Genomic DNA, 25,019 nt, shown 5'->3' on the forward strand with positions numbered 1-25,019 from the left:
GTCCACATGTTGGAGGTCATCAAATAACTGAACGGATCATCATTATTTACGCCCCATTCATTCATAGAATTGGCAAATGACATGTTTTAGACCGAGTGCGATCCTCTGAGACTACAACTATTGATTGCCCTGTTAAAGTATTCTGTAGCTTTTTATCCTGTTGTGACCTATTGATGTAGAATACTGGACTACTTCATCAAACTTTTTTTGTGGTCAGGTGCCACAAAAAGGAACTTAGGAAAATTGAAATTGTCTCAGAACTGGGCAGCACTGCTGGCCCTTGGATGTACACAGAGAGCTAATATTAATAATATGCATGTCAATCTCTCCTGGCTGGAAGTGGAGGAGAGATTGACTTCATCACTACTTTTATTTATGAGAGGTATTGACATGCTGAATGCGCAGAGCTGTCTGTCCAAACTACTGACACACAGCTCGGACACCCATGCATAACCTACAAGAGTTCTCTTCGGCATTCCCCAAGTTCAGAACAGACTATGGGTGGAACACAGTACTACATAGAGCCATGACTACATGGAACTCTATTCCACATCAAGTACTGACGCAAGCAGTAAAATTCGATTTAAAAAACAGATTATTACCTCATGGAACAGCGGGGACTGTGAAGCAACACAAACATAGGCACACACACACACACACTATAACATATGCACTATACATACACATGGATTTAGTACTGTAGATATGTGGTCGTGGTGGAGTAGGGGCCTGACGGCACACAGCGTGTTAGGAATGTATTGTAATGTTTTTAAAATTGTCTAAATTGCTTTGTCATGCAGCGAATGGGGAGCCAAAATAAATACAAATATTAACAAGTTGTGGTATTTATTATTTTGGGCATGAACTAACCCTAACGCTACACTGCTGAGTATAATCAGTTGACTAGCATGGTTTCAAAGCCTACTGTTTGATCTCCATGGATGGAACCCCACATCTTTAAATTAGTACCTGCCTCTGTGAGAAATTACAGTGTTGGGACTGTTGCATGTAAATAATAATTGAAGTGTACTGTTTATCCTTCTAGGGCATTTTGTGCGTTAAGGCCAAATCAAACAAACAAGCAAACGAGCGTGTACACGCTGGAATAAGAATGCACGGTTGTGAATGACAGAAAACAGACGAGCCGTGAGCGTCAACGCCGTCAAAGCAGCGTGCGCTTCAAATTAGAAAGCAAGTCTATTTTTCCTCACGTCTAAGCGAAAGCAATGCTCGTTTGCGTTTCATTTGATTTGGCCTTCAGGCCTAAATCATTCTTTGACAATTATTAGGAAGTACTTCTTCTGTCAGCATTTTCTGTTACCGTGACAACTGTGTGCAGTAGTTCCATCAGCGTTTGATGATGAGCGTGCACTGCTCACGTGCACTGCTCACGTGCACAGGGCCTCACCGTGGAGGGGCTTTTCTCAATGACAGTCATTCACATTTCCAACAAAGCCGTCTTGACACAGTGAGGCTTTTACATGTATTTCAACTGAACATGTTTTCGCAGTGGTTATTTTCTTTACTCTGTAGATATTTTTCTCAAGGACCGAGTATTCCACAGGAAAATGGATATGTTATGGATGTTTCTGTCATCGTAGTTAAGTATAATGGGGACTTACTCCATTTGCTCTCTGTCATCAAAATGACACTAAAGAAAGATCTTTAACAACTGTATTGGGATTCATTGCCAAATATTTCAGTCAGAGACCGTAATTGGCTCAGAAACATGTCATTCTGTCTCTCATTCCCCTGTCTTGGTATTGGACTTGGAAATCAAACCATTTCTCTCTATACAGTACTGTTACTGTCAGCTTCACAATCCCCAAATGAGCTCCCCAGAGAGAGAATCTTATTCCTCCGCTCACTCCTGCTCATCCCCAAACACACTATATATATTCTCCATCTTCTCTTTCTCGCTCACATTCTCCTTCATTAAGTGCAGTCGCTATTTTCACTCACTCACTTGTCAAATGAAATCACTGAATGGTTTTGGTACTGAATTGCTGTGCACTGGCTCCATCTGTTGGTGAGAACATTTTTACGAAAGAGGAGAGAGTCCCCATCCAAAGAGAAAGAGTCCCCATCCACAGCTTAAAATGTTCCCAAACCAAGTCCCCTTCATACAGTAGCTCTTAAGTCTCCACCCATACAGTTGCTTTGGTGTTTAGTTGTAGTAAGTGAAGGAGAGATGCACAGCCCTTTATCTGTCTTGGCTAACTAACAAGACAGATAAACTAACTAACTCCCAGACAACTACAAAAAAACGAGATGACAAGTATGCCACTGTGAACTCCCCAAGGGCAGAGACCTGAGAAATGAAAGGATGTGGGATGTCTTTACCCTAACAAACAACTAGACAAGTATTCCACTCTGTTAACCATTTGAGGACAGAGAAATAAGAGATGAGGGGATGCGGGGAGCCGTTGGCTTGTGTGTATTCCCTCAGAGTATTCTTCAGCTCTCTACTCTCCCCTATCCCCCTGTCTCTCTCTGTCTCTCTCTCTCTTGCTCGCTCGCTCTCTCTACCTGGCGTCTCTCCAGCGGTTCCTCCATCTGATTACTGCTTGTCTCTATAGAGATCTATAACTAACGTTTACTTATTATTGTTCAGAGAAAGTGGGGGTTGCCTGCTGGGAGCAGAAGGAGAAAAACCGCAGCATTATACTGTAAGGCAGCAGTGTTGGAAGAAATATGATATGAATATGATGTACTAGACCCAGGTTAATGCTGGGTTGAAATTGACGTAGATGAGTTTAGAGCCATTCGATTGATTGATTTATTCATATATACTAATCTCACGTGGACAGACATACATGACATGTATCTAGTAGCTGACGCAGTTACGCAACATTTGGTTCTGGGTTTCCAAGATTGCTTCATACAAATAAAAATAAAACATTTTTTTTTACAGCACAGCTATTTTACAATAGGTAAATCCTGTGGTAACTGGAATCTGGACTAACGGAGCCTTCCATGGAGAGAGCTGTTTCTATTGTGCTCCACAAGGTGCTGACAGACACAGTGTTGTGGTCTTTGGCCCAGCATAGAGTCAGAGGACTGGGCTAGGGAGCTTTAGTGAGGCCTGTACAGGACACAAGGCCCAGAGGAAAGACGGGGAGGTGGAGGTTCCCTGGAAGCCGGATGATACTGACAACGTTTTCCGCTAGCGATGTCCATGGTTTCCGTTTCAGATTATACAATCGCATGCAGGGATTAGTTTTTCCTTTCCATTCATACGCTACAGAAGTGGTTTGAGTCAAACCAGTTAAGATTGAAATATAATGCTTATTTTACAAGCCAATATAGATTGCAATACATTATTTAGTATGAGGAGTCAGTCCAGATTCAGTCAGTATAAATTTATAATACAGTTGTTTCAGAGTGTTGTCTGACAAAGATCAGATTTCCCCTCTGGTCCTGTCATGTGTAGTGGAGAAAGAGCGCGAGAGAGGCATGGAAACAGCGTTGCAACAAACTGATTCTGGACAGACACGTCCCCAATGTGCCCGAGATCAATGCCACAGCTGAATAAATGCACTGAAAGAGAGAGAGGGATGAAGGGGGAGAGAGAAAACAGCTGAGTGTATGAGAGAAAGATGGTATGAAAGTAGACTGAGAAAGAGAGAGAAGGCAAGATTGACAGAGCAGCTGAGAGAGCGAGAGCGGTTAGGGGGAGGGCGCAGGGAGAGACTCTCCTTTTCATTGACATTCAAGGGAATGTGCTGATGACTAAAGAATAAATCAGTCCGATAGAGGTTCCTGCCTGGTGCTCCATGTCTCTTAACCCCAGGCAGCCTACACTACAGCACTATATCCCACCTCTATCCAACTCTCCTCTGCTAGCTTAGCAGCTTGTTTATCGACCTCAGCTCTACGTAGATCAACGAGCCTGCCTTATAGTGCAGGGGCTCTCAGCTCCACCTGAACTCTCTCTGTCTCCTCGACACTCGACACAGAGGTGGCAGATATATGAAGGCTCAGGTAGGTGGGCACATGTCTGTCTGTTGCTGTCAGTGTGTGTTTGATGGTTGCTTGCAGTACCTACCTGGCTGCAGTAGTGGGGTACAAGCGGTGTTGTTGTGCTGACTAAGTCCGCGTGTGGCAGTGAGGAGGGATGCAGACAATGGATCCAGAGCTGCAGCTGAGAGCAGAGGCTGCCATGTCAATGGATCGAACGGTACGCCGGAGTGCCGGCTCCACTTCTCTGCTCTGTAGTCTGATGTCATGGTCACGCTGATGCATGTCCCCTGGAGGTAGAGAAGAGAGGGGGAGAAAAATATAGAGGGAGAGAGAAGTTTTGTGTGTATGTGCATACGTTTATTTAACATAAGTGTGTGTTCTTGTCTGAACAGAGATGGTTTGTGAGGACATGTTTGGCCCTGTAGATCTGTGGCTATTCTCTCCTTTGCGGTCTCTCTCTCTGTAGACCAGGTAAGGGCAACTGGTGGCCGGCAGGCAACTCCCCCCCCCCCCCCCCCCCTACCCCTTTTGTTGGCCGGTGGACCAATTTCACCCCCCAAAAATAAATGCGATATACAGTGGAAAGAAAAAGTATATGAACTTTTGGAATTACCTGGATTTCTGCATGAATTGGTCATAACATTTGATCTGATCTTCGTCTAAGTCACAACAATAGACACACAGCCTGCTTAAACTAATAACACACAAACAATTCATGTTTTTATTGAACACACCGTGTAAACATTCACAGTGTAGGGTGGGGAAAGTATGTGAACCCTTGGATTTAATAACTGGTTGACCCTCCTTTGGCAGAAATAAACTCAACCAAACTTTTTCCTGTAGTTGCGGATCAGACCTGTACAACGGTCAGTAGGAATTTGACAAAACTCTTTCAGTTCAGCAATATTCTTAGGATGTCTGGTGTGAACCGCTCTCGGTCATGCTACAGCATTTTAAATCGGGTTGAGGTCAGGATTCTGACTGGGCCACTCCAGAAGTCATATTTTCTTCTGTTGAAACAATTCTGTTGTTGATTTACTTCTGTGTTTTGGGTCGTTGTCCTGTTGCATCACCCAACTTCTGTTGTGCTTCAATTGGTGGACAGATAGCCTAACATTCTCCTGCAAAACATCTTGATGAACTTGGGAATTCATTGTTCTTTCGATGATAGGAAGCCATCCAGGCCCTGAGGCAGCAAAGCAGCCCCAAACCATGATCCTCCCTCCACCATACTTTACAGTTGGGATGAGGTTTTTATGTTGGTGTGCTGTGCCTTTTTTTTCTCCACACATAGTGTTGTGTTCCTTCCAAACAACTCAACTTTAGTTCAATCTGTCCACAGAATATTTTGCCAGAAGCGCTGTGGAACATCTTTTGCGAACTTCAGACAGCAATGGTTTCTTCCGTGGTGTCCTCCCATGAACACCATTCTTGTTTAGTGTTTTACGTTCCACAGATTACGTTCCACAGATTTTATGTTCCACAGATTTATGTAAGTCTTTAGCTGACACTCTAGGATTCTTCTTAAGCTCATTGAGCATTCTGCGCTGTGCTCTTGCAGTCAACTCTGCAGGACGGCCACTCCTAGGGAGAGTAGCAACAGTGCTGAACTTTCTCCATTTATAGACAACTTGTCTTACTGTGGACTGATGAACATCAAGGCTTTTCGAAATACTTTTGTAACCTTTTCCAGCTTTATGCAAGTCAACAATTTTTAATCTTAGGTCTTTTGAGGTCTATTTTGTTCCGGGCATGGTTCACATCGTTCAATGCTTCTTGTGAATAGTGGTTTTTTTTAATAGGGCAGGGCAGCTCTAACCCACATCTCTAATCTCGTCTCATTGATTGGACTCTAGGTTAGTAGACTCCTGACTCCAATTAGCTTTTGAAAAAGTAATTAGCCTAGGGGTTCACATACTTTTTCCAACCTACACTGTGAATGTTTAAATTATGTATTCAATATAGACAAGAAAAATACAATAAGTTGTGTTATTAGTTTAAGCACACTGTGTTTGTCTATTTTTGTGATTAAGATGAAGATCAGATTGAATTGTATGACTCATTTATGTAGGAATGCAGGTCATTCCAAAGGGTTCACATACCTTTTCTTGCCACTGTGTGTATGTATATACAGTACCAGTCAAAAGTTTGGACACAGCTACTCATTGAAGGGTTTTTCTTTATTTGTACTTTTTTTCTACATTGTGGAATAGTAGTGAAGATATCAAAACTATGAAATAACACATAAGGAATCATGTAGTAACAAAAAAAGTGTTAAACAAATCTAAATATTATTCAAAGTAGCCACCCTTTGCCTCTGACAGCTTTGCACACTCTTGGCATTCTCTCAACCAGCTTCACCTTGAATGCTTTTCCAACAGTTCCCACATGCTGAGCACTTGGCTGCTTTTCCTTCACTCTGCGGTCCAACTCATCCCAAACCATCTCAATTGGGTTGAGGTCGGGTGATTGTGGAGGCCAGGTCATCTGATGCAGCACTCCATCACTCTCCTCCTTGGTCAAATAGCCCTTACACAGCCTGGAGGTGTGTTGGGTCATTGTCCTGTTGAATAACAAATGATAGTCCCACTAAGCGCAAACCAGGTTGGATGCGTATCGCTGCAGAATGCTGTGGTAGCCATGCTGGTTGTGTGCCTTGAATTCTAAATAAATCACAGACAGTGTCACCAGCAAAGCACCCCCACACCATAACACCACCTCCCCCATGCTTCACGGTGGGAACCACACATGCAGAGATCATCCGTTCACCTACTCTGCGTCTCACATAGACACAGCGGTTAGAACCAAAAATCTCGATTTTGAAATTATCAGACCAAAGGACAGATTTCCACCGGTCTAATGTCCATTGCTCATGTTTCTTGGCCAAAGCAAGTCTCTTCTTCTTATTGGTGTCCTTTAGTAGTGTTTTCTTTGCCTGATTCACACAGTCTCCTCTGAACAGTTGATGTTGAGATGTGTCTGTTACTTGAACTCTGTAAAGCAGAGAACTCTGGGTCTTCCATTCCTGTGGCGGTCCTCATGAGAGCCTGTTTCATTATAGCTCTTGATGGTTTTTGCGACTGCACTTGAAGAAACTTTCAAAGTTTTAGAAATGTTCCGGATTGACTGACCTTCATTTCTTCGTAACGATTTACTGTCGTTCTCTTTGCGAGACACTGTGGCCCCTCGTGAGTTCAGTTTTTTTTTTGTGGCCCCCACCCCTATCAAAATTTCCCATCCCTGCTGTAGACCAATTGTTGTTCCCTCCTGTCCTATCTATGCTGGATCTTCCTTCCTGTCCTGTCTATGGTGGAGCAGAGCAGCCATGTCTCCCCAGCCAGCCCAGCTCTCCCCTCTGACTCACTGCAGAGCTCCAGGGTGATTCATCTTGATCAGCACCCGGCAGCACCCTATTAGCATATTTTCAATTAAACCTGTAGCGGACAGGATGGGACCCTCTGACTGCACATCGATTCTTCCTCAATTGTTCCTGCCGATGCAAGCGAGGCAGTGTTGGTTATAACAGACCCCTGCCTGTTTTTCGCCGTTCACTCAGAACTACTGATCTGCAGTCATTAGAGCTGTTTACAAAATGGATGGTTTTACCAGAGCAAATTAAATAGACAGAGCTGTGACTGGTCTCTCTCTCTCTCAGTCGTATGGCAGAATGGAGGTTGGGGGAAACTACAGTACTGTATGCATGGGTTGTTTCCATGCCGCGTTGTGTACTTCCCTCCCTTAATAGCCACCCCTCCTCCCTCGTTCTCTCACTCGATCTTGCTCTCTCTCGCTCTATCCCATCAAGACATTCTTTGTTGTTTTGTTGTCTTTTGTTTTTCTGCTAGAGATCGTAATGAAACATGGACTTCCCCTCAGGATCATTAGTCAGAATTCACAGAGTTCTGAATCCCAGGTGTTTTCTCCACATTCCATTGTATGTTTATGCACTGACTAAAATGTACCACTAAATAAAGATGTTGGAAATGACAGTGCACAACACTGTTCTCTGCTCTGTATTCAGCATGGTGTCGTGAAGCGAGCAGGGATACTCTGTTGCTGCCTCTATAAAATATGATTTATACCTCAAGATCAACCCTCTGCTTAAAACAACTTAACTTAACCTTGTGACTGCACAAGTCAATGTTAACGTACTTAACCTCCAGACCGATAAAGCGGACTTGTCACCCTCACACTGGCCCTCCCGTTCAGCTCTCCTGGCAGTAAAGACTGGGCTCTCAGCTCTGTGGTTCTGCTATGCGTCTATAGTACACGTGTGTGGATTGGAAAGGGTAATATCCTGGTTGTCAGGGAGGCTGGTGTGAAAGCACACCCGAGCTGTGCCTGTGTGGTTTCTGTGTACCAGCTTAGTTTCTCCTCTCCTTTAGCTCTGGCTAGCATCGCCATGGAGAGAGTAAACATCTGTTTTTGAGGGTATCAGACTCTTTCTATTTTTTTTTTTTTACAAAAAGAGGAATCTAAAAATGCACTGGGTGAGGTGTATTTCCAATTGGAGACCTTCCTATCTAAAACAGGACTTACACTTCCGAAGGTTGAAGCGGATCCTTTTGGCACAAACCCAACACCTTTTTGATTTGGACTGCCTCTCCCTAAGTCCGAACAGCCCATCCTTTGTTTCAAAACTAACAAGAAATCTAAGACAGGAGAATAACAAGTGTTTGACAAGGACAAGGAGATAAAGGGGAAAGTGTCATGAAGAAAGTAATGTAATCTCTGTTTCCACAGTAGATACTAAGGTTGTACATTGTGAGAAAACGGACTTCGCCATTAGAGAAAACACTCTCTGAAAAGGCCACTGTTGGTTTATGTCACTCACAGATTACATTTAGGAGTGTCTGGTGCTATTTTGTGTGGTATCACAGTTTTGGAAGAAGGTCATTGGATTAGAATGACTGAGTATCTTTGATGACCGAATTCAGTTTGGGTTGTATAGTAGTAGCCACTTTAACTTAAGAGACTGGTTGATTATTTTTAATGTACTCACAGTTAAAGTTAGCCTCGTACGAACCATCCTGATCTCGTACGAACCATCTTGATCTTGCGAGCTCACATTCTGTAGCGAAACAGAATGTGCCCTCACGAGATCAGGATGGTTCGTACGAGATCAGGATGGTTCGTACGAGATCAGGATGGTTCGTACGAGGCTAACTTTAACTGTAAGTACATTTAAAATAATGAAAAGCCTCTTATGATTCAATTCATTCACTGTACATCCTTCACACCTATCCATCTCTACCCCAGTTGAAGGAGCCAAACTGATCCCTCAACTCCTCCAGTTGATTGACAGCTGTGTATCCCTGGACTCTGGTCTGTTAGTTTTTTTAAAATGTTTAATTGAACCTTTATTTAACTAGGCAAGTCGGTTAAGAACCAATTCTTATTTACAATGACGGCCAAACCCGGACGATGCTGGGCCAATTGTGCGCCGCCCTATGGGACTCCCAATCACAGCCGGATGTGATGCAGCCTGGATTCAAAGCAGGGACTGCAGTGACTCCTCTTGCACTGAGATATAGTGCCTTAGACCGCTGCGCCACTTGGGAGCAGGGGTCATTCAGACTGCGGATGAGGCCCGCTAACCTTGAACTGACCTGAGTATTATCCTCGGGTTATCCTGTAGGCTGGGAGAACTGGGCATAGGAGCTCCTAATGAGTCATTTAGGGGCTACGGGTCAATAGACTCTGCCACCCACCAAGACCAGGGATGTCATGCCGTCATTAAAGCAGTAAGCCTTATGGAGCATATATCACACTGCCCAGGATAAGGCCGAGACAGCGGACAGATTATAATCCATTTCTCCGTAATGACTGTAATTTTTGTGATTAATTCTGCAGGACCTAATTGGGGTTGGAGTGTTGTGAGCTGAGCTGTGTGTTGATGTATTGTGGGTGTGTGAATGTTGTGTGGTTTTTCTCGCTCCATTCCAAACAAATGGCTTCCATCCCTATCGACTTTCAATAGGATGTCTGATGAGATCCAGGAGATTGTGGCTCTGAATGGATTTAATGGACACAAAACAAAGTTAGTCCTGTGTCTTTGTTGTTGGTAATTGTAAATGAATCCATGTGTCCTGCATAGGACTATCCCCCCTTCTAGTGAATACCTTGGCACTATCTCAAACTGAGGTGTCAGGGCTGCCGAAACATAAAACGTGGTGCTTTATAATTCATTGATTATATTCATTGCCACTCCCTGCCTGTGGCATGGCACGGGTTTTGCCATGCAGTTCTCACAAACTTATAAAAAGAGGGCTATCCTTCCTGTCAGCTTGGAGGGTTTTTGTGAATATGGAGAGACAGTAGATGTGCTGACTTGCACACTTCCAGGACTTGCTGGAAATGAAGTATGAATGGAATGTGCACACTCAGGATATCTGGTTCCACTGGAATGTGTCGACGTGAATACATTTCTTGACACTTGTGACCTGCAGAAAAGTTTGCTTAGTTGCTCATATTCACATAGGGGGAGGGGGGGGAGCATTTAGTGAGAGCAAAATAATAAAACATATGACTGGTTAAATCTTAGTTGCCCAGATTAAGTATTGTCGTCCGTGTCGTCCGTGTCGCCCCCCCCCCCCCCCCCCCAAAAGGACACTTTGTATCCATGTTGTTTTACCTAGTGACCTATATTCTGTGTCCATTGCTACCTACGACAGACCCAAGGCTTTACAAATGACAAATGGAGGAATTTCAGCAGAGGCTAGGGACAAAAGTAATTAATAATGTATCTCCTAATTTCCCCTTCATTGTTGAGATGCTTTCAAGCAAACATTTTTAGTTAATATTTAAATACTAATGATCCAGGTCCATTTGCAGTTGAAAAAAAAAATGTCAACGTCCCAGGTTACCATTAAACTGATAGGTAAACTGATAGGCCTACGCTGACAGTTTTCAGAGGTACGTTGTGTGATAGGGGTTTGGATTTGGTTGTTGTTTTCCACTCAGATTTGCAGAGTTTTAGAAAAGAGAAGACGCTAGAAACTGGGCAGGATTTCCATTCGTTAACAAATTTTGAGGACCTGACATTGCAGTTTCCCCAAACACCAACACACTGCTTTCAGGGGTCAAACTATAGCTATCTGGCTGTCCAATGGAAGCCTGTCCTTAAGTCTATAGTTTAGTTACATACTACTCTAGTGTTTGTTACAGTATCATTATATGAGGGCCTGCTGGACACCTTTTGGGATCCCCACTCATACATTCAACACTTTAATCCAGGGCGATTTACAGGAGCAATTAGGGTTAACTGGCTCTGGGATTTGAACAGCAACGCTCTGTGGCTTGTATGAGTCTCTTTTAACAGCTGTGTGTCCAACGGCACTATAGGATGACCTAGAAGCCTGGCAGGCAAGGTTAATATTGTGTGGAAGATTTTCCCTTTTTCTTCAAGTTGAGATCTAACTGTACATCCCAAAATCACTGTGATATAGTGTTCCTTATCTCAGCCTTCCCATCCTTTGCACGACATTAAGTGATTATGTCACTCAGTCTCAGTGCTAATCACCTTCTCGGTCATTAACTTGACGAGCCCTGTGGCTGCAGCCTAAATCATTTAATACAAAGCGCTTTCTCCAAAAACAACTTTATGGGAAATGAAATATTGTACTACTGTCTACAGCCAAATGAGGAGGTTGTTAATGTGAAATATCATCAGTGTTCTCACTTTCAGAAGGAGCACAAAGTAGGAGAGCGAAATTAAAAAGTAATTCCGCACAGCTCTCATACACTCAACCTTTGCCTGTGTCAACTTTATCTGTGTCATTTCTTTCTCTTAAAGAAACCTGTGTAATATACAGTATATTATTTGGCGCAGGTTTTTGACAGTATGACACATCCTCTAGCCTCGCTACAGGGCAGGCCCTGTTTTTCTCTGTCTGTATTTTCCCCTAATCAAACATGGAAAATGTATGATGCAGCGGGCGGCATGAGAAAGGCTTGCTTTATGCCCTGTGCCAACACAAACAATGGTCAGCGCCAGTGCAGACGGCCGGACAGGGAGGTGCTCCTCTAGGGCTCAATAGCCCCAGTGTCTCTGGCCAGGGGGCTGGGATGTTACAGAGACACTGTGGTCACTGCCAGGGTAGCGCAGGGGAGCACACAGTGGGATAGCAGATCTAGAAGACCTCCAGCAGAAGCCCAGGGCTAAGGGAGCAGGCTACAGAGAGCAGGAGAGGGAGAGAACAGGAGACACAACACAGAGGGAAGGTCTGGAGAAGTGATTAGCTGGATGTGGTTTGGAAGGTGAGTGAGTGAGGGGGAATGTGAGGGGGGCTCTCTTTCTCGCTTACTCTTTTCCACCTCCTTGTAATACTTACATGGTGCGGACATACTTCAACAACAAAAAAATCTGATCACTGATGCGATTAACCAATAGTGCAGGCAGATTAAACCGACAAAAGCTGTTATTGTGGGTCGTACAGTCAATTTGCACAAATCAACTGCATCATTCGATTTCACTTAGCTTTTGTGTCTCTAATTTGATTGCATAGACAGGCGTGCTTGTCGATGGCCCAAAACAAACACAGGCCAGTTATTATATCAAGAGCTTTTCTACTCACACAGTTTGCGCTTGGAGGACAGATATCAGGTTTCAATCTATTTCTGGGACCGTCAGAAGCAGACAGTTTTTACCCTCTGATATATCAAAGCCGTTGAAAATCCATTTAGGAAACAGACAAAGGAAGGAGAGCCGAGGGAGGTGTCTTTTTACAACGTTTGGCCTTCGCTTTACGGACGGGGAGTCTGTCTGATGATGGATTGGTCACCATGGTGCAGTTTGACCAGGAAGCAGATGTCAACTCAAAGCTGTAGTTGGGTTCTAAGGGTCCCACAATGTTTGGATGCTGAAGGAGAGTTAGGGAGTTCTCCGTTTTATCCAGTAGATTAGAAGTGTTTGAAATTTCCTGCAGATGTTTTATTGTTGTGACATACAGTAATAATGCAACTGTACTTCTATTTTTCCGGTAGCAGAAAACGACGAGACACAGTTTGATCATGTTTAGAAATTGAAACCGTGCAGGCCTGCCACATACTGCTTTGGTGTTTTGATGAAATTCAACATGTATTTATTTTGAAATAAGCATCAAGCATTCTGTGAACTATAAGTCAATTGACCGTCTTAACATGCCGCATGACACAAACGCCTCTATGCACTGCTTCAAATAGAATGGTGCGCCACCAACCGTCTTAACTCACGAGCAAAAGCAGGTCAGTGTCTTATTCCATCCTGTGGATCTTTGAATAACTCCATCTCCTTGATTCCACCCTCCCTCCCTCCTCCCGCCATTGTCACAGAGATGTCTGACCTCCTTGTCCTATGACTTCATGATCATAGCTCAGCTCTCCCTCAGGGTCGCTGTGTGTGTGGCTGTTTATACATATGCCTCTATGCACTTACTATGCCTCTATGCACTGCCTTGCTATGTTGTTGTATTAGGCCTCTTCATGTAGTGATGTGTTGCCTCTCTTGTTGTGATGTGTGTTTTGTTCTATATTTATATTGTATTTATTTTTAATCCCAGGCCCCGTCCCTGTAGGATACCTTTTGCCTTTTGGTAGGGCGTCATTGTAAATAAGAATTTGTTCTTAACTGACTTGCCTAGTTAAATAAAGGTAAAATACATAAATAAAAAATGATAGGAAGATAACAGAAATTGCTGCAATAACATATCTGGCCAGCAGGTGGCCCTATCACTCTGGACCAGGGATGGACAACTGGCGGGCCCCACCCCCATCAAAGTGGCATGCACTCTGTGTAGCTAGCCCTTAACCACGGATCTAGGATCCGATTACTCTACCCCAATCCTAATTTAGCCATTAGGGCAATGAAAACATATCTGTCCCTGCGCAAGTGGTTAGGGATAATTCTGTGTCATGCACTCCAGTTGCCATTCTGTGTATTTATATTCTCCGTGGTCACTCACGTTGGGGGTAATCTGAGCACAGTTCTGTATGTAATGGCCGACCATTAGGGATACTCTTAACTGTAATGGCAATACTCTAATAGAGCCTAGTAATGTGTCATATCTCCTTGTTGTGCCCTACAAGTAGGTCCATTTCAATGGAATTTCATCACTGAGCATTAGACAAAAAACATTCTTCTACTAGGTAGAAATCTGTCGTTCTGCCTCTGACCAAGGCAGTTAAATTCTCATTGCAAATAAGAATTTGTTCTTAACTGACTTGCCTAGTTAAATAAAGGTTAATAAAAAAAACAAGTACCAGCATTCTCTGAGTAGAGGTGGTGGTGAATTGTTAATTTCCCTGACAGTGTGTTTACCACAGTGTCACCTCCATTCTCACATGGCTCTATTTTTAGCACAGCAGCACTGTGCTGAAGCATGGTTCTGTACAGGGGCGGGGCTTGAAGAGACTACTGTGAAATATGAGACCTGGTAAAGAGGACTGGAGGGAAAACATGTATTCATGGTCAAACACAGCTCCAGTCTGTTCCCAATGACACAGGGAACATGTTTTAATTTTTTTTGATACAATCTTAAATCAAAATGATTCACAGCTGTAATGGCTGCCAAAGGTGCTTCCACCGAGTGTTAACTCTGGGGTGTAAAGACATACGCAATCAATACATGCTTATTTCTTATTCATTTGGAAAATGTTCTTTCACTTTTATAATGTTGAGTAGGTTGTAGAGATCGGAAGGGGGAAAATATCCAATGGTACACATTTTTTCGATGACATTTTAAGGGCAACGCCTGGTGCTGTAGGTGTCCTGGTGGACAGGCCGTGTGCACCTAATGGTGCGTTTGGCTGTCACCTCCTTAGTGCCTTGTGGTCAGCGGCAGTGGAGATGCCATCCAGGCTGTGATGTAGCCAGTCAGTAGGCTCTCGATGGTGCTCCTGTAGAACACTGCGAGGGCCCTCGGGGACAGGCCAAATTTAATCAGCCTCCTGAGGTTGAAGAGTTGCTGTCGTGCCTTCTTCTTCACCACATTGTCCATGTGGTTTGACCATTTCAGCTCCGTTGATGAGGATGGGGGTGGACCCAGCCTAGTTCAAGTCCACAATCAGCTCCTTTGTTTTGCTGACGTTGAGGGAGAGGTTGTTTACCTGGCAACACACCGCCAAAGTGCCTACCTCCTCGCCTTAGACCGTCTCGTCGATGTTGGTAATTAGGTCTACTACTGTCGTGTCGTCAGCGAACTTGATGGAGCTGGGGTGTGGTGATGTGGTCTTTGTGGACATCTTGAAGCAGGTTGGGATAATATTGAGAGAGATATTGAAAATGTCTGAAAACACAACAGCTAGCTGTTTGAATTACTTACATACAGTTGAAAAGTTTACATACACCTCAGCCAAATACACTTAAACTTAGGTTTTCACAATTCCTGACATTTAATACTAGTAAAAATTCCCTGTCTTAGGTCAGTTAGGATCATCACTTTATTTTAAGAAGGTGAAATGTCAGAATAATAGTAGAGAGCATGATTTATTCCAGCTTTTATTTCTTTCATCACATTCCCAGTGGGTCAGAGGTTTACATACACTCAATTAGTATTTGGTAGCATTGCCTTAAAATTGTGTAACTTGGGTTAAACTTTGCAGGTGGCCTTCCACAAGCTTCCCACAATAAGTTTTGAGAATTTTGGCCCATTCCTCCTGACAGAGCTGGTGTAACTCAGTCAGGTTTGTAGGCCTCCCTGCTCGCACATACTTTTTCAGTTCTACCCACAAATTTTCCTTAGGATTGAGGTCAGGGCTTTGTGATGGCCACTGCAATACCTTGACTTTGTTGTCCTTAAGCCATTTTGCCTTTGGAAGTATGCTTGGGGTCATTGTCCATTTGGAAGACCCATTTGCGACTAAGATTTAACTTCCTGATGTCTTGAGATGTTGCTTCAATATATCCACATAATTTCCCCCCCCATGATGCCATCTATTTTGTGAAGTGCACCAGTCCCTCCTGCAGCAAAGCACCCCCACAACATGATGCTGCCATCCTCATGCTTCACAGTTGGGATGGTGTTCTTCGGCTTCACACTTCACAAAGCCTCACACTTTTTCCTCCAAACATAACGATGGTCATTTTGGCCAAACAGTTTTATTTTTGTTTCATCAGACCAGAGGACATTTCTCCAAAAAGTGCCATCTTTGTCCCCATGTGCAGTTGCAAACTGTAGTCTGGGTTTTATATGGCGGTTTTGGAGCAGTGGGCTTCTTCCTTGTTGAGCGGCCTTTCAGGTTATGTCGATATAGGACTCGTTTTTACTGTGGATATAGATACTTTTGTACCCATTTCCTCCAGTATCTTCACAAGATCCTTTGCTGTTGTTGTGATTTCGTTTGATCTTCCCATGATGTCAAGCAAAGAGGCACTGAATTTGAAGGTAGGCCTTGAAATACATCCACAGGTACACCTCCAATTGACTCAAATTATGTCAATTAGCCTATCAGAAGTTTCTAAAGCCATGACATCATTTTCTGGAATTTTCCAAGCTGTTTAAAGGCACAGTCAACTTAGTGTATGTAAACGTCTGACCCACTGGAATTGTGATACAGTGAAATAATCTGTCTGTAAACAATTGTTGGAAAAATTACTTGTGTCATGCACAAAGTAGATGTCCTAACCGACTTGCCTAAACTATAGTTTGTTAACAAGAAATTTGTGGAGCGATTGAAAAACGAGTTTTAATGACTCCAACCTAAGTGTATGTAAACTTCTGACTTCAACTGTACATCCTCCATGAAGAACGTAAGGGCATAGCCCTCCTTGTCCTCGGGGGCTCTCCTCGGCAGCTCAGAGTAGTTTGCTGGAATTTTGAGAAAAAGGTGTTAACTCATCCTGTAGGGCTGCGTTGCTGTCCAGAATGTGACTGGCGTTCTTTTTATAATCCGTGATCATTAGAAGCCCCTGGCACATACGCTTGTATCTGACCCGCTGATTTGCTCCTCCACTTTGTCCCTATACTTGTTTCTCGCCATCTTCATGCTTCTACACCTGCATTGCTTGCTGTTTTGGGTTTTAGGCTGGGTTTCTGTACAGTACTTTGACATCAGCTGATGTAAGAAGGGCTTTATAAATACATTTAATTGATTGATTCATCGATCTGCGTAGGTTCTATTTGTACTGTTTAACTATACTCCTTCATTTTCCTGACAAGGCTGCCACGTGATCTAAACAGTTTTGAAGCATGGGTTCTGATTGGTCAGACCAGCGTGGTACAGACCTGACCACTGAAACATCCCTCTGGAGTCTTTATTTGTAGGTGGGGAGGAGCAAAATAGAGTCATGGTCAGATTTGCCATGAGTAGGACGGGATATGGCCTTATACTCGTGTCAAAAAGACGTGTAGCTGTGGTCCAGCGTAGAATCTGCATGAGTTGGTCTGAAAATGTGTTGATAGTAATTTGGGAGCACCATTGTCCCACGTGGCAATGAACGCTGCCTCCTGGTACGCGGTCTCCAGTTTGTTCAGGGTCCAATGAAGATCTTTGAGAGCATTTTTGGTGTGGGGCGGGATGTATAATGGCATGGTGGTAATTGAGAACTCTCTCGGATGGTGAAAAGGGCGACATTTGATGACCAAGTATTCCAAGTTGGGAGAGCAGAAGCTCGCAAATTCCTGTACGTTTCCCCCTTCACACCACTTATTGGTCATAAAGCAGAGCCCTCCGCCTTGTATATAATCCGTTTTGTTGTATATAATACGTTTGGATGTCGGAGGAAAGCCAGAGTATGTTGAAGAATATGATGTCCCTCTGGAAGGAGATCCTCGCTCTGAGTTCGTCAAGCTTATTCACTAATAATTGAACATGGAGGGGGCTTGGTGCAGCAGCTCAATACTGCGTAGTTAATTGTGTGTAAACATTTTTTTTTAAAGATCACCTTAACTCCCTGCGGCCCTTAACCCTCCTGTTGTGTTCCAGTCAAACTGGAAAATGTAGTTAATTTAATCTGATTGTCATTAAGATTCCATGTCTTTGTCCACACAGGGCATCTGAACACACAAAATACATTTAGATGATTTTCATGACATTTTGGTATTTTGTTTAACTTTTGTACACCTGCGGTGTTCCCGGTGAATTGGTGAGACTACAATTAGTGTATAAAATTGAGTTCATGCACATGCCCATTCATCAGATAAGACACACTTCCTCTCCCAGACCCCCACAAGCATGTGGGTTTGAGCGCGCGCACACACATATATTTATACACACACACACTTACTTATATTTCCCACACGGGAACCGCACCTGTTGGCATTCTCACAAACAATCGCAACATTGTTTCAATAATATGTAGAACTTTTCTCGCAGCTCTGGTATATAAAGCTTTTTTGAGGCCTTGCTCACAATTCATTCTGTGGCAGCACAATGACCAAACGATACACTGTATGTGAGGCTCTTGATCATATCTTTGATCATGACACTAGTGAGGAGATAGTTTCCTGGCCTAACAGTGAAGATACGTTAGAGGAGGAAGTGTCAGAAGTTGAAGACAACACAGAACATGATTCAGGACAAGAGTCAACCGATGTGGAACAATCCAGTGATGAGGAAGACTAAGGCTGTTGTTACATTCCGATCAAAGAATGGGAATTTGTCCTGGTCTTCATCCCCACATGAGAGGAGAGGTCGGCTGTCGGCTGAAAATGTTACCAGGATGACCCCAGGACCAACGAGATACGACATATCCAGAGTTGATGACATAAAATCCTGCTTCAAACTGTCAATCGAAACTATAGTGATAAACTTGACCAACTTGAGGGGAGACGCGTTTACAATGACAACTGGAAGGGGGTAGACCAGACACGTCCAAGTAGACGTGGGTCTCTTGTTTTTGGCTGGTGTGTACAGATCCAGAAACTAATCTACCACCAGTTTATGGGATGCAGAGTCTGGTTGGGCAATTCTTCGTGCTACTATGTCACTCCAGACATTTCACATAATGGGTGATTCGCATCAACACAATATGTTTCATCTGAGTATTTGTTATAGTCAAAATAGTCCATACATGATGCTTTTTTGTACTCAAAAACGAGTTGTATAAGCTCAGGTCAATGAGACCTACAGGCCATAAATAGCAAATAGAAGTTCAAAACTTAAGAACTTAAGTTGATAAAAAGATCTAACACTATTAGCTGATAATATACTGTATGTATTATTATGGATTTATAATCTGCTATAATGGGGTGGTCATTTTGGACTAGTAACACAGAATGAATTAACATGAAATGAACACAACAGGAGGGTTAATTGATGCAAGCTAATTGTTGTTTTGCTGCAGTGAGAGACGGAAGGAAGAAAAGCAGCCCATATATTTAGCTTACTTTCACGTATACAGTATACTGTCTCCATTCTTTGGTACTATACAACATGACAGACAAATTCCCCCTATTCTAAACTTAGAGAGCTCAGGCATTACTAACGGATGTAGAGACACGTTCTTCAGTCGACATCACTAGTCGATGTCTGATGATCTTTGATGGTTCCTTGAGGATCCCAGAGGCAACACATCTGTTCCAGCTTTGCTGCCAGCCAGAATTTGATCTGATGAGCAACGCCTCATATCCTTTCATTACTGTCAGTCCAGCCCATTTATACATTTGTTTCTAGCTCCCCGTTCGGCACAGGAATTCCCCCCCCCCCCCAAGAGTTAATGGTAAAACTGTGTTCGTTTTTACTTTTAACGGGTTGCTTACAATTCACTCCAAATATCCCGGCCCCCTACTTCTCTGTTAAACCGCCACAGTATCAAACAATGACATCGCCAATCTAATTGCTTCCAGACCGGGCCGAGAGCCCGACTTTTCGTTTTCTTTTCCATTTCTGGTGCAGCGCTTACCGGCTTTGGCTTGCAAAAGCAGATATGATAAATGGTGCATGACATCATGTAGACAGCGTTGCACAGCACAACTCTTTCATATACAATATTTTTTTTATTATTATTGTGAGTGCGTCTCCAGGAAACTAGCTATCGCTTCAATGGAAAAACACTTGAGGTCTTAGGAATCTGCAGTACTGTAGCAGATGCCCGTTTTCCATTTTCATTCATATTTTCGCTTCCTTTTCTGAATGTAAAACTTTCATAACTCAATATTCTTCATGAAGTGCTTTTCTTGCTAGACTGAAATATGGAAATGATCTGTGAAGCTAAAACGTATATGCCATGTAGTGGAGATGTCCCCGATCTACTATGGCTCTTCCCGAGGCAAGGAAAAAGGGGACAGGAGAGGGTGATGGAGTATGAGCTGAAATGCAGGGAGGCCATGTGCAGTGAGTTGGGGGAAAATAGGGGTTTTTATGAGCAAAGAAAGGGCCTCCTGTTGGAATTCCCAACCATGACATCATTCCCATGGAAAGAACCGTGCAGACGCTTGGATAGGGCAGAGGGGATATAGAAGGTTTTCCACACATACTGTATACAGAGAGAGAACGAGAGCGAGATGGAGGATGTAGATACAGAGGGTGTGTTCAGTGTTTAAAGAAATCCAGACTTTTCTTGTACCCAAGTTTAACGGTGCTAGGATGTGTGTGTGCTGTGGAGAAAAATACTCTGGTCATCAGAAAACAGGATATTTTTTTTATGCAGATCATTAATCTAAACGAGAAATAATAGAGGTCCAAAGAATCGATTGTTGATCTCTAGCCAAATACTGAGAAAATCCTGATCTCCAGGTTACTTGGTGACAGACATCACAAGCTTTTCTTCAAACCGTACGTCTTCCTTACACAGATACAATTAGCCTGTACTTGCGTGTAAAACTCAGAAATGTTAATCGACCATAAGAAAAGTGATATTCTCCAGACCTTGTAATCATTGCAAACGAATCGAGGTGCCCTTTGATTACACAGCTGCATATCTCAACACTGTACCAGACTGTAATGAAATCCTCCACTCATATCTATTCAGGTCTTGTTTCGAAACAAATGTCAGCAGGGATAGAGTTTATTCATTCATCCCTTGTGATGAAACAACAAAGCTTTGACTGCTGTCGCAGCCCACGGGGCTTTGATAATATTCAGGACTCATCGGGACTCATTTGAAATTGCTGGTGAACGCTAAGATGCTGTCCCCTCAGGTTTCCTAACTCATCTGAATTGCAAAATAATGAGCCTTTAAATTTGATGGAAGGACGTGTTAAGATGTTGCGGGTTTTTGAGACCGTTTTTCTACTTGGTGTGGGTGTTTTTGTTTACTGTCGGCCGGAACTAAACGGGACTTCACTAAACAGTGGAAAGACTGCGTGACAGGTGATTCCTGTAAATCGAGTCGAGTCTCTGCTGCTGTGCAATGTGTCGACAGCTGTACAGCAGCACTAGGGTCTGGGTCTCAGTCATCTCCATCTGAAATAGATCCTCAGTCAGTCTGCCTTCCTCCTGCTGCAGCGGCACAGACGTCTGATGTCTCTATAACCTTTATCTTCCGCACCCGACGCTCAGCTCACAGACACCCGGTAAAATATTCACATTTTGTTCCTTGTGTGCTTCCTTCTATTTCTCTCTCTCTCTGTTGTTGGTCTCTGACTCCATTCCTCTCTGTGTCTCTCTCTCTCAATCTTCTGTTTGATGTCCCAGATGGGAAAAGGGGCCAAAGGAAGCAAAAATGTTCTCCACGGGGAGGCCCAGGATCCAGGCTTGTAATTAGAGGACATCACCACCTTCCTCCTGAGACAGGCGCGTCAGAGATTGGTGTCCCCAGTAAACCTGACCCATCTGGGAACCATTCTTCCAATTTTTCCAGGAACCTGTTGTCATTATCCCCCCCCCCCCCCAAATATCCCTGACTGGGGGTGCAGTTTGGACTAGTCCCCCCATGTGCCCCAACCCGTTCTCTCAGAGGGGTAATTGTTCTCTGGCCCTGTCCAGTCAATCCTAAAGAGACTAGAGAGCACAGCACCTCGAGCAGGTAATCGTATTGCTGCAGCTCATGTCTGACTGACACACTTGGTTAACTAAGCCATTATGGTGCAATGGGAGACATTCTATGTGCTGCTCCATTATCTTCCATCCATGATAGAGCATGAGAGAACTGAATACAGACGTTACAAAGAATGCCGAAGAGAGATCTTATAAAACAGGAAGATGAAAAGAATAGGGGATGAGAGAGGGTTGAAGACAGAAATAGAGAAATAAAGAGGGGTATAGATACAGAAAGGCTAGCGGACTGTACACTAGCTCTTATGTCCTATGGGATTGCAGTTAGGATTGCATTAGGGATGTATAGAGAGAGGAGGGCTGCTAAATTCATACTAAGAAAGCCCTCTCTCCCTCTTTTCCCTCTTGTTGTATATATCCCAACATTCTGCTGGACCCTGAAAGGCTCTATGAATAGAGGTGCTTCCACTGCTTGCTCTCTCTCTGTGTCGGCCAGCTCCTCTCTTCCCACTTACATTCCTCCACTGGGCTGACCGCGGACTAACTTCTTTCACTTCTCTCTCTCTACCATCTCTCTCCCTTTCTCTCTACCATCTCTCCCTACTTCAGCCCTACTCTCTCTGCCCCTTGCTCATTCCCCCTATTGGCCCATCCTCTCTCCCTCCATCCCAGCCTCTTTCAAGTGTTAATTTTTTTTTACTCCCTCAGATAGCATGACTGAATGACTTCTTCTATCCTCCTTGGTCCCAGGGTAATTTGTATTTTCCCCTTATGCCATTAGCGTGCTGCCGGAGGAATTCCATCCCCTTTCCTCTGCCTAGCTACAGAGCACACCCCCTTCCCTACTCCCGCCCCCCTCCATACTGCTAACAGGCCAGTGAAAACAGCCCACACAGGGAGGGAGAGAGAGGGAGAGGGAGACAGAGAGAGAGAGTGCGAGCTCCATCAGTGGCTATACTGACTGCCACTTAGCAGTCCCTGCTAGCCACCTGCCTGCCATACATCCATAGGGAGCTGTCTTGGGAAGGCCAAGCAATGGGAATATTTGCTGCTAACGTGAAGCTACACCCAGAGAGCTAAGCGATGGGACTGTGTCCATCTGAGAGGGATCCGTAGGCAGTAATGGGGACTGGTAGAGTGGGCTGGTAATGCCTCGTCTTGCGTCTGCTAGCCAAAATGTGGTGTTTGCACTGTAACTCCGAGAAGACCCAGTCCTTACTGGAGCTGGAGCTGGACAGCTGGTAAGGCAGGGTGGTATGGTGGGTGGGTGTACTGTCTGAGCTGTTCGTCTGTACACTTTGTCACTGGGTAAGGTTATCATGACTTGCGATAGGGGGAAAATGCTTCATAAACAGAAGTGTGTGTGTGTGTGTGTGTGTGTGTGTGTGTGTGTGTGTGTGTGTGTGTGTGTGTGTGTGTGTGTGTGTGTGTGTGTGTGTGTGAACAGAGTGCTATTCTAGTGACGTGCATAGCATATCCACATTACATGAGCCACGGTAGATATCTTACAGTAGTGATGGCAGGGTCACGCTAATGAATTCTGTGCTCCCACTTAATGGAATTGCATGCAGATGATGTCGGTGTGTGCCGTTTTGATATCTGCTCTTCTTTTATCAAAATAGACCACTCTCACTTGGCATCTTTGCATACCTGAATAGAATAATGATAGTTTTACTGAATGTGTTACAGCAATACTGCTACAGTATAGTGCCAGTGCAACTGACATGCATGTGCACTGTATGTCTGTCCATCCTCATGTGTCGAGGATCATTCCATTGCTGTCCTGTAATGGCTGGATCGTCAAGGGCAGGTGCTGAGTGTGGCAAGGCGGCTCATTTAATTATTAATTACTGAGAGAATGACAGCCTGGCTGGTTAGCCACTAGAGAGGCACATGACAACTGGCAGGCTCAGGTTCAGACAGAAGCCAGCCAGCACCAGGTCTGACTGGGCCTGTGTGTTGGTGGGGTAAGGACTGGACTGTAGCAGCCTATATGGGCAGTGCTTTTTGCTTTGTGGATGACTGCCAGAGTGACTGAGTGAGTGGTCTGTGGGTGACACGCCACCGGCGAGCCAAGTCGACACTCTTTCAAAAAGGGTCTCTTGTTTTTTTACTGCATTCCTGCTGTGCCGGTTAACATCGGACTGTTGGTTTAATACAGAGTGGATTTCTTAATAATATGAATAATGTGCTTCGTTAATCAACCCCATAATCAGTGAATCAATCAGGTGAGAGTCATTGGTGCGGAACGCTGGACTTATTCACTTACAATGGAAAGTAATGCATGGACAAGAAAAATAATGGTTCACAGTGATGAAGGAATGGGGCTCGCATGACTAATATATATGATTGTACCACCCACCGTATGTGCCTGTACACAGTCATTTGTATAATAGCACCTTGTGATGTTAATACCAAGTGCCTATTTCGCAGAGGTGGGTTTAGCAACACTGATGGACATGGGTGACCATCGCAAGGGAAGGTACTTAAAAAATAAAAATAAAAACAATTTTTTTATTGAGTTGGGTTATTTTACCTCAACGTTGAGAGAGCTAGCACACAAGTGTTTTGCTGCTACTTTTATACCTGCTGTAAACTGTGTAGTTGACGAATGCAATTGGAATTGATTTTTTGTCCCTCACAGTAGTATTAGCATCTCTGTGCTGTACATTTGTGGATGGTTAGGGATGACTGCATTGAACCTGTCATAGCCATTAATAACAGTGGCTCAGACCGACATTTCATCTGACTTTTGCGGAGCTTGATGTAGGTCAAAGTGGCAGTGGGAGGCTTAGACATACAGTAAGCTCCACAGTGATGATTCCAGGCTAAAACTATTTACAGTAGAAGCATGATTCATTGCTAGACAATGGCAAAATAGGCGTTGCAACAGAATTGCGGTGTGTGTATCAATGTTTCTGCAGGCCAGATGAGACCGTTTGACCCAGAGACTACGTGGAACTGGTGTTCTGTCTAGACAGTCATTCCTTGCTCCTGAGAGCGTGTGCCAACTTTCCTGCTAGCACAACCACTGAGACTGAATTAGTTAACAGTAGTTTAAAATTGAGAAGTCAAAATTACAGGAGTTTGTAATCACGACTGTGATGATGTCGACTACATAACGTCTACCGGAAACTCCTAATGATCCGGCACAGCTAGCCAGTTTCCAACTGTACTACACTGTAAATTCCAATCTGCTTCTG

The 25,019-nt window shown here is 43.9% G+C and overlaps 1 protein-coding gene across 7 annotated transcripts in view; it reads left to right on the top strand.

Annotated features, from left to right (window-relative positions):
* LOC109907761 (IQ motif and SEC7 domain-containing protein 1) overlaps positions 1 to 25,019 on the top strand; it is a 182,339-nt gene that overhangs the window by 123,777 nt on the left and 33,543 nt on the right. Inside the window, exon 1 of one of the 7 annotated variants that reach the window (XM_020505949.2) lies at positions 12,039 to 12,222. The exons of 5 other annotated variants lie outside the window; for them this stretch is intronic. In XM_020505949.2, coding sequence (XP_020361538.2) covers positions 12,209 to 12,222 — 14 coding nt within the window. In that variant the 5' untranslated portion in view covers positions 12,039 to 12,208. Of the gene's footprint in view, positions 1 to 12,038; positions 12,223 to 22,726; positions 23,058 to 25,019 lie in introns of those variants that run through there. One more of the 7 variants, XM_020505946.2, reaches the window with a different exon arrangement.

This window comes from Oncorhynchus kisutch, linkage group LG17, assembly GCF_002021735.2.
Source record: "Oncorhynchus kisutch isolate 150728-3 linkage group LG17, Okis_V2, whole genome shotgun sequence".
Lineage (NCBI taxonomy): Eukaryota > Metazoa > Chordata > Actinopteri > Salmoniformes > Salmonidae > Oncorhynchus > Oncorhynchus kisutch.